Source organism: Drosophila persimilis, unplaced genomic scaffold (assembly GCF_003286085.1).
Source record: "Drosophila persimilis strain 14011-0111.01,24,50 unplaced genomic scaffold, DperRS2 tig00000622-arrow-arrow-pilon, whole genome shotgun sequence".
Classification (NCBI taxonomy): Eukaryota; Metazoa; Arthropoda; class Insecta; order Diptera; family Drosophilidae; genus Drosophila; species Drosophila persimilis.
Genome location: NW_020825326.1, coordinates 1,031,163 through 1,045,574, shown reverse-complemented (window position 1 = coordinate 1,045,574; position 14,412 = coordinate 1,031,163). Strand labels below are relative to the sequence as shown.

Sequence of the window (14,412 nt, the reverse complement as noted above, 5' to 3'; positions counted from 1 at the left end):
CCACCAAACTGCTGCCCTCGATTTAACTTTGTGTTTATTATATGCTGCGACTGCTATACGATTTTTCATTTACTTTCACTTCTGGTTGCTCCTTCTCCCTTCGAGTCTAGTCTGCATATGTACGTATGAGCATATGTTAGCTTTACTCGTATTTAAATGTAGATTTAGATTAATTGTAGGTTTACTTTATTTTATTTTAATTTATTTTATGGTACGATTATTTGGAAAGACGAATTTACACTTGAAGTTGCTCTCATCGAAGTTGCGACGCATCGTTCTGTTCTGTTCTGTTGTTTTACTTTTTAGCTTACATTTAGTAAATAGATATTTGTATATGTATATGTATAATTATGTATGTGTGTTTCTAGGTATATATTTATATCTATCTCGCTATATCTGTGCCTTATATCTCAATGCTGCTTGCATCGCCTGCAAGCCACTAGAGAGAATCTTATAAGATTACACAATTTGTTAAACTAAATAAGAATACAATCAGGACTTACGACTTAACTAGTTACATTTATGTGGGCGAGTGTTTGTGGGTACTTTGTGGCTCCACGTGTGTACGTGTGGGTATGTGTGGGTGGAGGAAGTAAGTTTAAGTGTAAGCGGAAGTGAAAGCCGAGGAGCCACTGCATTTACAATTAAATTACAAATTACATTCATATACATAACAGATATTGCCTTTACATGTTGCACTCTGTTCCTCCTGCGTTCCGCCTGCTGTTCCAAAACTCTATACAAAACACACCATCATGAGAATGGCATGGGTTCGGGATCAGGGCTGGGACTAAAGGACTCCGTCTACACCTTGCGTTGCCCCTACTGCTGCTGCTTTGTTGCTTTCGATTTTTGGCTCACTTAACCGCTAACAGATTATTTATGTCCGTGTTCACACATAACATATATACTATCCATGCTTGAAACATAACTTGTCTACAGAAACGGATCAAATAATATAGGAAGCTGGATACAAATATAATATTTGCTATACATAAAGAAAATACAAATTATTGTTTGGGGACTTGTCCGTCTGTTCATCTTAGGGATCGTCTAATAAACAACTGATCAAAAACTGTGTGGGCCAGAAAACGGGGGGCGGGGAAAAACATGTCTGTGCTGATGCTGTTTTTTGTGGTTGGGTTGTGGTGCTGGTGGTGGTGGTAATGGTAATGGTGTGTAGAGGCGAATCCGGACTGGACTAAACTGCCTTAGCCATCCTCCTTGGGCGGTGTGAACCAACCTGCACGTGGTTGGAATGGGATAGTTTCAGTTGTGAATCTTCCTAAGCAGCCAAGCCACCATTTTTACTTACCATTCTTCTCATGGATCTGCACAAGGGACTTGAAGCTTTGCTGGGCTCGTGCCAGGCTGTACTGGCCTTGGGTCAGTGCCTGTTCATGATGAGACTAGAAGAATTATTTCATTATCTCCTAGCGGAAGACAACACAATGCCTACCTTGGTTGCCCCAAACTGTATCCGCGCCTTGCCCTTGACAAGGGTGGCGGCTATCTGCATGATTACCGCCTCGACAGTGTAGGCTGAGCTCCAGCCCTGTTTGGTCAGCAGCTCCATGCAAATGGCGCCGCCGATGAGCACATATCCACCTATATATTAATACAGATCAAATTAAAATTTGTCTTTGGTCTCTTTAATGGGTGATTGATTGAACCTGAGATGATTGGGTGCACGACGCGGACAAAGGGCGGCTCAAAGGGATAGGTCTCCTTGAAGAGGATGTTAAGGAGTATGCTGTCCTTGCCTTCCTTCTCCTTGAGCATTAGTAGATCACTGTGCAGCGGACTGTCGGGGTCCACTGACTTGAGGCGGATGTTCCACTCGTAGATCGAGTCGTTGACGAGCTCAATCAAATACATATTCTTCTTGAAGGCGTCCGATCGATAAATATCACGTAGTTCCTTCATTAGGCGATCGGTTGCCTGCACGGAACCTGAAACGGAACCCTAAATCAAATCAAAGGAGAAGAGTGAGTTAGTTAGTGCCACAGCCAAGTAGCGCACATGCCCAAGGACAACCCACTTTTAAATAGTCTTGTCTTTGACTTTGACGCAGTCTTTCTAGGGTCGCTAAGTGCTCCACTTCCATGTCATCTTTCTGCAATGATTCAAAATCTGATTGCAATCGGCTTTGCGATTAACTGAGCTTTGCCACGCACCTTATTTGTACTCCGTACATCATCCATTTCCAATGGCAAATCCTCGTCGCCCTCGCTCTCCTGTTCGCTCTCGCCAATGGGGTCCTCGATCTCGTCCTGATCGGAATCGGTCTCCTCGTTGCCCCCATGCGACCCCATTTTCCTCTGTTCACAGCGCAGCGGGGAAGCCGATGGCGGTGGCGTTTGCAATGGCAACGTTAAATTGTCTACATCGGGTGGCAGTGGAACGTTGTGTAATCGGCACAGCTCGCGCAGCAATATGCCAACCTGCAACATTTCGATTTGCGGAATTGGTGAATTGGTAAATCTATGTATGCTCCTATTCCTGGCGGGATAGCTTTACCTGATTGATCACGTGATTATCACGACCATTTGTATTGCTAAGTATTTGAACAGCATTGGTGACGCTCGTCTCCTCGCTCTCCGCAAACCACACTGGCGGCGATGAAGGATACGTTTCCTGTGGATGGAATATCGCTGAGGTTGTTAATCTATGTCACGTTTAAGTGTATTCATGGGGAATTTGAGGGGAACACCGATGTTTCTGTTTGGGGTGGGTCAAGGCCTTCTCACTGTATGGATTGTTCACCTCGCTCCCTCTCCCAGGTTGAATCGTGAACAAACATACGTCATGCCAAACGTTGAGAGAGAGAAAGAAATAACGAGAACAAGCAAGAAAGAGATGTAGCAGGCAGAACAAAATTATAACCTTTAATTAGATCGTTGAACCAAGTCGAAAGCACTGCACAGACAAAACAGGCGAAACTCAGGGAGGCGAGGGTCCGTTGGGACGCTGGGGAACGCTTGCAGACAACCGATCGGGTGAAATGAATCATACATTACTGTACTTTTTGTCTCCTCCCAAATCCTCTCCGGTAAAGGACAGGACCAGGCTGAAGAAGAAGAGCCAGGCGACAGCGCGAGATGGGGATAGCGAGCGGATGGCCAAAGGGCAAAGACAATCTTCCATCCCTCTCGCTCGTTTACTGGTCAGCGTGGGAATAAAGAAAAAGCACACACCCATACAGACATTGTTTTTTTTGCGGTTCTTTGGTGCGAGTAGCGAAGCTTTGAAGCCGCTATAACCAATATCGATATGTTCAGAGCCGATTTTAATTAACACGTCAGGTACTAAAGAATTTATCATAGGCAGAACATAGAATGAACTCAAAAACATGATACCTGAGACATGATACGTTGTCCTGGTGAAGGCGCCCATTAATTCTCACGGATTCTATACATTAGGACATTTTCCCAGCCTCAAAACAAGAAGAGCTTCATTCCATCCGCCTACCAATATTCCCTTAAAAAGTTGCAATCATCTGACCTGACCAATGACGATCCCAGTCGCCTAACAAAGATGATATTCCAGATACTGCTGGAATTGCTGACTGGTAAATGTAGTTGAGATTTCCTTGGTATTCGGTTCACAGGGCAATGGTGAAGTAGCCTCCCCTTTATATGTAGAGTTATGTGTGTAGATTTCTCCACTGTGTGGAGTTCTCCCCTGTAGACTGGAAGAGCGGACTATAGAATGTGACATACACATACATTGTATGAATATGGAGTGTACATGGAAGAGTACACAAAAGATCCAAGCCTGAATAAACGCATCATTGGGCAATAGAATGCAAGTACAGAACCGGACAATAAGGGAATCGCACCATAGTCTAGCCAGGGGCCACGCCAGTCGTTCCGTAGGACTAGTGTGGAAGATACGGACGGCTACCAATCTATGATACAGATAAGTGGGTAGACCCCGTCAGGGAGGAGTGCGAAAGGAAGTGGGGTGGGATGATAAGGTGTTTTAAAAGAGTTTGACTTACCGTTATATTCGCATGGATGTCGTAACGCTTGCCGTTCTTATCAATGAACCTGCACAAGAGCTCGTCGACGCTGGAGTTGAGTATCTGAAAGCGTTCGTGATTCTTCGGGAAGATCTTCTCCAGAGTTTTGATTTCTTGCTTTAAGGTGTTAAGGCACGCCATATTGGCGGGCAAGGCAATTGGTCTAGTCTGATTTGGTCCGATGATGCTGCTGTGGGTTGTCTGTCGTTTCAGCTTGCTCCCACAATGGAGCTGCTGCTGCGCTACTGACCCCCAGGTAAGGGTATGGGCGCGGAATCAACGCGGAATCAATGAAAGCACCACACAACGCACACTACAATGGAAGAAAACAACGAAAGAAAGCCAAAAGTCGCAGTCGTTGGCGCAAACGTTGTAGTTGTATTTTTCTTACTTGCTGTCGCAGCAGAAATTATTGTTTTGCGGCCTGGTTACCCGACTCGACTCCCTTGCTCCTCACCTTACCTCACTCACCGCACCGCACCACACCGCACCACACCACACCGTACGAGCTCAGCCTTCTGCTGGTTCACCTCTCCTCCTCCTACTTCTATCATGCACAACGGCCTCTTCTCTCGCCGTTTTTCGTCGGCTGTGTCGCTCTCCTCTCGATGAGGTTGCGGATGGTCGGCGATAGATGGCGTTTCGGCGCTAGCGCTGGTTTCCTACTAAATTACAAAAATGATGACAGCTCTATTTTTTGTTGTTTTCTTGGTTTTTTAAACCAATACTGTTGTAAATCCGCTGCAATGTAGTATTTGTATTGTTCGGAGGCAGATTATAACAGTTGTTTGTGGATTTTTGTCTACGCGTCCTTAATAGTCACTGTCCTGCTCCACTTTTGTTTACTCTTTTCCGGCCTCTGCGCCACTGTACGTGTACGCTTCGGCACTCACACTGATGCTGCGGCTGCTTCTTCTTCCTCTCCTGCGGCGCACAGCATGCGCTCTTGTGTGTGTGTGCGTCTCTCTTCTTTTGGCGTTCAGTTTTTTGCACTTTGATTTTGCTGCTTCCTTGCGGCTTGCCTTTCGTTACACAGCTTTGACTTTGACCAATGTCCTGGTCCCGGCTTCAATTCACACTCTGTGCGTTTTAGTAGGTATTGGTAGAATAAAACAGAAATATAGATACAGAGAGTGAGAGTGAGATGGATAAGCACGTGTTTCACTCTAGCTAATAGTTTCGATCGCTTCAGTTGTACTTTCTGTGGCAATCCGAAGCCAAAAACAAAAACAACAGTTACATACACCCAAACAGACACACACACGTACACTTGCCATCGCACTGGTCTCCCGCACATAAACACTCACATTACTACGGTGTTACCTCTTTCTCTTCCGCCGTTTTAACCAAAACTGAACTTTAAAAAAATCAAACAAATTGTGCCAGGAAAATCTTGCTCGCGTTGGAGTCTTTCTTTTTCTCCCTTTTGCTTTGGATATTTTAGCTACATACATATGAACATAACTATAGAGATAATTTTTGACTCTGTATTTAATCCAAACTTCGTTTCAGGGGAAATCATTGTTATAACAAAAATAAACTTTTAAAATGCCCGACAAAATCTCAGAGCCATGGCAGTCTGATGGGATAGAAAAATGATGGCGAAAGAAAATCCGTCCCAAAGAGGAATTGAAAGTCTGGCAGCCAGTTCGGTCTCAGCCCCTCCACTTTGGTCATACACACACATACATATCTCGCAACTGTCAAAATCTCTTCGAGGCTCCACTGTGCGCTTGCGGCAGCTGAGAAGCCAGCTGCTGTCGTGCCGTATCATGCATAACCTTTTTTCCATTCGTTTTCAGCATTGCATACACACACACACACACACACACGCATGGGTACACTCAATTTGTAAATAGCTTTAATTATTTATCAATATTATGTCTCTAATGCACTCAAAAACTAACTTTTCCCAAATTCCCCCACTCCCAGGCGCTCCACAGACAGCGAGAAAGATGGAAAAGCAAAGAACTCCTTTGTTTGCGTTTTATTGGCATTCTCTTGCATCCGCAAGAACACGGCGGACCAGCAGACACACAAAAAGAAACAGTAACTCCTTTGACGCACCCCGATAGTGTAGCACAACCAGTTCGTGTAATTTTCCAAAACTTCCAGAGTATTACAACGGGACAAAAATATGTAAGTAAAGCCCAAAATCGCAGGCCAAGAAAAATTTTACAAAAAAAGAGAAAAAAAAAACAAAATAATACACGCACACACCAACAAAATGAATGATACGAAGTTCCACGCACGTCCACCCGCTTTACCTTTGCACCACCGACAACAAGACGACCTGATCATAGAGATGTCAGTCAGTCCTCTGCAGTTGCTATCGGCCCCCAAGTTCAGCCATTTCCCCATCGTTTACCATCGATAGCATTATCGGTTGTTTTGCGAATGCAACCCAGCAACCTCAACCCAGCTAATTGGAATACATTTACCTGTGCTTGATCGGGAAACACTTCTGTAGGATATATGCATTCAAATACAGCTAAATTGCACAAATATGTTCATAAGTTATGTGGTAATTTTACGTGGAGGTTGCGGTAAGCATCTGTGGACTGCTTCTGCCTTCGGGAGATACGGATTTCTTATTGTTATTGTTTACTTGGCATAAAGGGTTTTTGGTTCGAGTTTTTGTCAATTATGCGCTGATTAAGTGCTTGATATTTCACTTTGTATAACGATATGCTCTACCCTATTATGTATTTTGGCACGGCACTTCTGCAATTTCTCGGAATTGTAATTTGCTCCGCGGACGATTGCTTATTGAGATGTGTAATAACTAGGGCTGCACTGTCACTATCGATAGTTCGCAGCTGTATATCTGCGATAACGATAGCTTGCAATTTCTCGAAAATATATCTGTTTGTTCAGATGTGTGAATAGGGCTGCACAGCACTGGGATATATATCGATCAAGCAATACCCTGGTAGAGTCTCGTAGTGAATGGCTGGCGCAAAGTAAGTCTGTGTCGAAACATTCAAACAAATCATACCCTTCCTGTAATAAATAGTACTGGCAATTGCACTTGAAAATTATACTGAAAGTAAAGATTTAAAGATATCGAAGGAAATTAAAGAACGAATACAGAATACTACTCCGGTTTCAGATTTATTAGTTTTGAGCTTTCCTAGTTGTGTCGCCTATTTGTTTCTCCCCTACATTCCTTCTGCTTCAGCCATGTCTGCTCCATGGGATTATTTAAATCCATACATATACGAGTATAACATACATATATGTATGTACAAACATCCACACATGTGCATATGTACATACATTTATATCATATGTACGGGGTAGATCATATAGATAGATAGTCATGGGTCTTGGGTACTTTAAATTTTGTTTTTATGCAGATCGAAGAAGGAATAGTTTAAAGCACAACGGAATGGATTGGAATTGGATTTCGTTTGTTACATTTTACATTTTGTTTGTTTTTGTTTTATTAGATTAGAGATAGATTAGCATAATTAAACCCCGACTTTAGCTAATTTGAATACAAAAAAAACGTAGAAATATATCTTGCCTGGCGCGAAATGTTGTGGTCCGGAGACCTGTACCGATCGGATCCCCTACCCCCCAAAGATTAGAAATGATCAGATTTTCGCCTCCCCCTGAAGTTCGTTTCCGCATCCTGTTTGGCAGTCGCCGTTGACGCATCTGGTCAGCGGCGCCCCGCGGCCCCCGCCCTATGTGCATTACGAACATCCATTAATCGTCAGGTCTCTCCCAGCATTTCGCGCCTTGCCTTTATCTACCCCAGTGTCGGACTTGGTTTAGAGTTCGCTGTGTGGTGTCTTGGATTCAACTGTGGGCGTGGGTGTGAGCTCCGGCTCGTCGTCTGGCTGCTGCTGCTGCTCAGGGTTCTCCTTTATCTGCTCTTCGTCGCCGCTGCCAGCAGCTTCTCCCTCCTTTTGCTCCTCTTTGTCAGTCTCTTTGGGTTTCTTGTCCTTGTCGGCGACCTTGGGCTTCCAGATCTTGATCTTGTTCACCAGATACTTGACTTCGCGGTCCAGCAGGCTCATCTTGGCGGTGATTTCTTTGACCGACAACCTAATATCGGCATTGCGTGGGAGCTTCTTCTGGGCGGCGGTCTCAGTCTTGAGCCAGGACCTGCTCTCATCGATGGCCTTGGCGAGGGTGTCGATCTCCACTTGGGTGTAGACATCTTTTTCAGGATTGGTGTCCTTGGTGAGGTTACGGGCGGTGACCAGGAACTTCTCGGCGCCGTCGAGCATGCCCTTAAGGGCCTTGGTGGCCTCGGGCCGTTCTTCGTGCTCCCAATGACGGGCGAGGAAGACACCCGAGAGCTTCTTGAGCTCGTGCAACTTGTCCTCGTAGATCTCCGGCTTAGGATCTTCGAGATCCTCGTACAGCCATTCGGACAGAGTGCTGCACTCGGCCAGGAGCTTCTCCTTTTCCTTTGCAGTGGCACAGCTCTCATAGGCATCCTCAGTCAGCTTCTGCTGCACCTCGATGATGTGCGACTCGAGAGAGTTGAAGGCGGACTCAAGGCGCACACGCTCCTCCTCGATCTTGTTGATGGCCGTCAGCTTGGCCAGCGAGCTGTCGTAGGCGGACCCGGACAGGTTGGCCGTAAACAGCACATGGGTGTTGTGGGCCACGGGAGCCTTAACGGTGACCAGCTTAATAGCGTCGGGTTTCTCCTTGGCCTCGCCCTCTGGGTCAGAGTCCGTAGTCTTCTTCTCCTTCTGCTCAGCCTCAGCAGGCTTCTCAGTCTGGCTATCTTCCGTCTTGGGTGTTTCACCTGCTCCTCCCGTTGACTCCTCGGGCCCAGCGTCGTCCTTTATGTCATCAGTTGAATCGTCCGCCGTGTCGGATTTCTTGGTGAAAAGCTTGCTGATGGTACTGCCCAGCTTGGCCAGAGTGCTGTCCTCGTCCGCATCGTCTGGCTTCTGCTTGTCGTAGATATATTCAACACCAGTGCACCGGACGATGCCCGATTCGTTGAGCTCGAAATATGCCTTGATTCCCTTGTTCTCGACCAGGTCCTTCTTCAAACTCTCCAGCAGTTCTTTGACCTGCCTGATTTCCACACGCGTAATGTTCAAGCTGCCCATGGATGCGACTGTCTCTTGGCTGTAACGATCCAGGTCGCCGTAGTTCACAAAGAACTCAAAGTCGTCCGAGTGCTTGTTAAAGGTGATCACCTTCTTCTGGGGATAGGGATTCATCAATCCGAACAGGACGCGCTTTACCTTCTTCGCAGAAACGCCATCTGCGGCAACGCTGTCGAAGACCACTTGGAGGGGATATAGGACGGCGTCCTTAACCACAAATTTCTTCACCTTGAAGCCAGCGGAAAGATCGGCCGCCTTGTAAACAGCGCCCATGGTGGCCGACTCGTCGGCATTAAGATTCTTGCCCAGCTCCTGCTTGATAAGAGCCTTGATGGTCTCCTGGACACGGGGCACGCGCGTGCCGCCACCGAACAAAATCACTTGATTGATCAGGTCGAGGCTCAGATTAGATGAGGCAAGGGCCTGCTTTAGTGGATTGGTGGTGCGTGGCCACAGATCCGCACAGATCTCCTCCAGCTTCTCGCGAGAGACCGGCAGCTTGAAGTCGATGTCCTCCAGGAGGTTCTCGATCTGGGCATAATGTTCGTTATTCGCCGACAAAACGTTCTTCAGCCGACCGGCTTCCTTGAAAAGCTTGGCTAGGGCCCGGGGACTGGTGGTCACATCCGTCTTGGTCTTCTTTAGCGCATTAAACTCGGTGGCCAGATAGTCGCGCAAACGCAACTGTATCTCCAAACCACCCAGCGTGCGATCGAATCCCACGCCCAGCACCTGCACCACCGGATTCGTCTCCTTAGTTTGCTTGTCCTTTACCAGTTGGTAGCTCACGACTGCCGCTGACGTCTTATAGGCACCCATGTCGTAGAACAGATAGTACTGAGCCGTCTCGTTGATCTCGCCGCGATGGAAGACCCCGTAGTTGAGGGCCACTGCCGCGTAGTCGTTGATAAGCTGCAGCACCTTCAGGTTGGCCAGTTGGGCAGCGGCCAGCAAAGCCTCCCGCTCGGCCTGGCCAAAGTAACCGGGTACAGTGAGGACACATTCGGCTATGGACTGCTGTGTGGATATTTGGGCGTACTCCTTGGCCTTGACCAACATTTGCGCGATGAGTTCTTCTACTGAAAATTCCTCGGTGTCGCTTTTCTTGAACACCACCGTATTGCGTTCCGGGTCGCCGACAATGTTGTAGTAGGGGAAGCGTTTTCTGTGGTTGTCGAAAAAATGTTCTAATTAAAAAGGGTCCTCTAAAGCAGGCAGTCATTCACAGAGTGTCCGAGTCATTCAAGCTAATCTTGGCCATTAAGCACTGACGTGGCCGAAAACCACACCGACTCACACGCACACACACATAAAAAAACAAAAATAGAGGCATCAACTTACCGGTAAAGATCCACAATGGGGTTATCGATGGTCTTGCCGAGAAGATCCAGCAAATAGCCGTAGGCCGAAGACGGTTCACGAATGCCAATGGTCTGGGCATCCTCGCCAACGGTGCGAACGCCATCGCGGAATGCGATAATGGCCGGCGTCTTACGCTTGGACTCACGGTTCAGAGCAATCTCCATGGGCACGCCCGGCGAGACGACGCCCACCTTCATCCACTCGGTACCCAAGTCCACGGACATAACAGCAGCCGACTGGGCAGTGGGAAGATGCAGCATTCCCACGAGAACGGTAACGACACCCAGCATAAGAATTTGTGTGCGCCACGAGCGGCCCGCACTCGCTAGCAGCTCCATTTTTCTGCACGGAATTATACAAATTATAAATTAATGCAGATTGAGTCGCATGATGGGAAGAGCAATAACCTTTTTATTTATTTCCTCCTACTTCTTCCGCTATTCTTTTGGTTTTTTCTCCCTCTTTTTGCAACGCAAGCAGCTGTCGAAGCACCGCTCCCTCTCCCCCTGTACCAGCTCAATTTTTTTTTTAAAGTAGTTTTTACTTACGTGTCGGTTTTAGTTGGCCTGTGTTGTCAGACAGTGGGGTCTGTGGGCTGTGCACGTCGATTGGAAAAGTCAGAAACAAATGTTTTATGTCAATTGAAGATCCACAAGACACATCAATAATTTAACACTTAGCGAAAAGTCGCGCCGACGTTCAGGTGTTGAGCGATGCAAGAAGAAGAAATCGTTGACGTGTTGATTTGGGGGCTGTCGTCGCCGCCAGAGGTCGCTACCAGCTGCTATCGATGACATATCGATATGAAAACAGTGCTGCAATTTAATTTAAAAATTCGTTTTTTTCGCTTACAACTCTTTTTGAAAATGGAAACATTTTGTTGAATATACAAATTTAAGCCACAAATTGATGCTTCAGCATTCCAACGTTGACCGAATTTTAATACTTTTACGTACACACATATTTGTTTATATGTTTTGCTGACAGAGTAAAAACAAAACATTGCCTGCAATTTATATTTTAACAATTGTTGGAATGGTCATGCAACTACTCATTTATCATACTGACAAGAAAAAACCCATCGAGCAGGAAAAAAATACACCCTAACTCCTCTATTTCAAAATTAGGCATCGCGAAAGCATTACTTTTAATTCTGAATGTGGGAGACCACTGAGTTTCCTTCTAAAATTTACAATGCACCGAGGAAAGTGCATAATTTTGTATGATCAGAAATAATTTAATGCCATCATGATCATATTAAATATAACATTTCTTAGGCTATGTCTGCACTACAATTTTCAGGGACGGCGTATTTCTTGTGTATTTGTCTAATCTCTAAATTCATACAACAAAAAGGAAAAAAAAATGAAAATGTAATGGGATTTACCCTACGTGTCTGAAAACAGTTTTCTAAGGTGAGGTGCTGCAGTACTATTTTTATGAAATTAGCTCTATATATGTATCTATCTAAGGTAATATATTTTTTACTCATATTTCAAATGTAAATGTGCAAAACGTTTTCATATTAATTACTAACAGGGTATGAAACTGGTCTACTTTGGATTTTTATCCCGAAACGCCGAGTCAACAATTAGTGGGTCAGGTGAAATGGCTTTGAAAACTGATCGATTCTAGTGAATTAAAAAATAGTCATGCCAGATTTCGACTTGCGCAATTTTTCGTGATTTCGAAATTTTTGCTGATTTTATATCTCTTTTTGTTTATATAAGAACTTCCCTGCCACCTGATTTCAGTTTACATTCTTAGATCGACCATCATCGAACATGTGCGGACCGCGCCTCCCATCACTCCTGGCAATCGGATGCCTGTTGGCCCTGGTCTCAGCGGAGTCTCTGTCCGAATATTATAAGCAGGATTTCGAGGACTTGCTCATCCCTGAAACCGAGCTCGATGACCGTCACGCAAGATCGTCGTCGGGCATTCCCGCCCAAGCATATGCCGCGCCCGTCATTTACAATTCCCAATCCAGCTACTCAGCGCCTGCGGCTCCATCCTATTCAGCACCTGCAGTTCCGAGCTATTCAGCACCAAAGCCTTCTTATTCATCATCAGCAGCTCCAACATACTCGGTGCCTGCTGTTCCGAGCTATTCCGCACCTGCCACTCCGAGCCATTCAGCACCAGCCGCTCCAAGTTATTCTACGCCTGCGGCTCAAAGTTATTCAGCACCTGCCGCTCCGAATTATTCTGCTCCTGCCGCTCCCAGCTATTCAAGACCAGCCGCTCCCAACTATGCACCACCTCCCGTTCCAACTTATTCAGCACCTGCGGCTCCGAGCTATTCAGCACCTGCGGCTCCGAGCTATTCAGCCCCTGCGGCTCAAAGTTATTCAGCACCTGCGTCACCAAATTATTCAGCACCTGCCGCTCCCAGCTATTCAGCACCTGCGTCACCAAATTATTCAGCACCTGCGGCTCAAAGTTATTCAGAACCCAAGTCTTCTTATTCATCAACAGCACCGTCATCATACTCGGCGCCCGCTTCAAGCTATTCAGCACCTGCCGCTCCAAGTTACTCAGCTCCTGCGGCTCCAAGCTATAAAGCACCTGCCGCTCCAAGTTATTCTACGCCTGCGGCTCAAAGTTATTCAGCACCTGCCGCTCCGAATTATTCTGCTCCTGCTGCTCCCAGCTATTCAAGACCAGCCGCTCCCAACTATGCACCACCTCCCGTTCCAACTTATTCAGCACCTGCGGCTCCGAGCTATTCAGCACCTGCGGCTCAAAGTTATTCAGCACCTGCGTCACCAAATTATTCAGCACCTGCCGCTCCCAGCTATTCAGCACCTGCGTCACCAAATTATTCAGCACCTGCGGCTCAAAGTTATTCAACACCTACGGCTCAAAGTTATTCAACACCTACGGCTCAAAGTTATTCAGCACCCAAGTCTTCTTATTCATCAACAGCACCGTCATCATACTCGGCGCCCGCTTCAAGCTATTCAGCACCTGCCGCTCCAAGTTACTCAGCTCCTGCGGCTCCAAGCTATAAAGCACCTGCAGCTCCAACTTATTCAGCACCGGCCCCGCAAAGTTATTCAGCGCCTGCCGCTCAAACTTATTCAACACCTGCTGCTCCAAGCAATTCAGCGCCTGCGGCTCCAAGCTATTCTGCTCCAAGCTATTTAGCGCCTGCGGCTCCAAGCTATTCGGCACCGGCCGGCCAAAGTTATTCAGCGCCTGCCATTCCAAGCTATTCAGCACCTGCTAGTCCAAGTTATTCGGCACCTGCGACTTCATCTTATTCCGCACCCGCAACCGCTTCGTACTCTGCTCCCAGCAATTCAGCACCCAAGTCTTCTTATTCATCCTCAGCAGCTCAATCCTTCTCAGCGCCTACAACAACAGGCTATTCAGCACCTGCCGCTCCAAGTTATTCAGCACCCAAGTCTTCTTATCCTTCCTACTCAGCGCCTGCGTCATCAAGCTATTCAGCTCCCAACGCTCCCACGTATTCCGCGCCGAAATACTCTGGCTACGCTCGCATGGGGGATATGCTGGGATCAGCAAGGACTGCTTACGGATCCGCATCGTCCGGCTACGGCGGACCCCCATCCCCGACCTCCATTCCCGCTCAGCCCTGTCCTAAAAACTACGTTTTCAGCTGCCAGGGTGTGTTCCAGAAGGCTCCTTGCAGTCAAGGCTTGCAATACTAAGAGAATTTCGCGATGGCATTATAGAGAAATAATAGCAATAAAGTTGAAGAGAAAAAATATTGATCAATTTTCAAAAAGTAATGCTTTCCCGGTTACACAACGCTACTGAAACAGTCTAAAAAACTGTTGTTATTGTTCGCAACCGGCGCTAGCCTCGCGACCGGTGCTCGGGCCCGAGAACACGATAACAAAGTACACGGCGTGAATGGACCCTGCTCGAACCCGAGAATGCAAAACCTATATCCATTGGGGTTATTGTTTGACT

At 46.7% G+C, this 14,412-nt stretch overlaps 3 protein-coding genes across 6 annotated transcripts; 1 reads left to right on the top strand and 2 right to left on the bottom strand.

Moving 5' to 3' along the window:
* Positions 1–169: 169 nt before the first annotated feature.
* Positions 170–6,742, bottom strand: LOC6600133 (ubiquitin-conjugating enzyme E2 Q2). 3 transcript variants are annotated; one of them, XM_026990861.1, is made up of 10 exons: positions 6,466–6,742; positions 4,416–5,104; positions 4,004–4,337; positions 2,521–2,637; positions 2,178–2,444; positions 2,042–2,116; positions 1,674–1,965; positions 1,460–1,608; positions 1,316–1,409; positions 170–1,243 (listed from the first exon to the last, which is right to left on the bottom strand). In XM_026990861.1, exons 3-10 carry the CDS (start codon positions 4,163–4,165, stop codon positions 1,212–1,214), a joined length of 1,188 nt encoding a protein of 395 aa, XP_026846662.1. In that variant the 5' UTR covers positions 4,166–4,337; positions 4,416–5,104; positions 6,466–6,742; the 3' UTR covers positions 170–1,211. The 3 variants fall into 3 exon arrangements, with proteins under 3 accessions (XP_026846662.1, XP_002025250.1, XP_026846663.1); XM_002025214.2 differs by having other exon boundaries at positions 1,316–1,394; XM_026990862.1 differs by lacking the exon at positions 6,466–6,742 and adding an exon at positions 5,348–5,436.
* Positions 6,743–7,431: 689 nt separating this feature from the next.
* On the bottom strand, positions 7,432–11,146 carry LOC6600132 (hypoxia up-regulated protein 1). Its single transcript, XM_002025213.2, has 3 exons — positions 11,019–11,146; positions 10,450–10,812; positions 7,432–10,273 (listed from the first exon to the last, which is right to left on the bottom strand). The coding sequence occupies exons 2-3, from the start codon at positions 10,806–10,808 to the stop codon at positions 7,804–7,806; spliced, it is 2,829 nt and encodes a 942-aa protein (XP_002025249.1). The 5' UTR covers positions 10,809–10,812; positions 11,019–11,146; the 3' UTR covers positions 7,432–7,803.
* Positions 11,147–12,246: 1,100 nt separating this feature from the next.
* Positions 12,247–14,198, top strand: LOC6600164 (DNA-directed RNA polymerase II subunit RPB1). Of its 2 annotated transcripts, none has more exons than XM_026990860.1 (2): positions 12,247–12,625; positions 13,052–14,198. In XM_026990860.1, the coding sequence occupies exons 1-2, from the start codon at positions 12,255–12,257 to the stop codon at positions 14,145–14,147; spliced, it is 1,467 nt and encodes a 488-aa protein (XP_026846661.1). In that variant the 5' UTR covers positions 12,247–12,254; the 3' UTR covers positions 14,148–14,198. The 2 variants fall into 2 exon arrangements, with proteins under 2 accessions (XP_026846661.1, XP_026846660.1); XM_026990859.1 differs by having other exon boundaries at positions 12,247–12,817; positions 13,220–14,198.
* Positions 14,199–14,412: the final 214 nt, after the last annotated feature.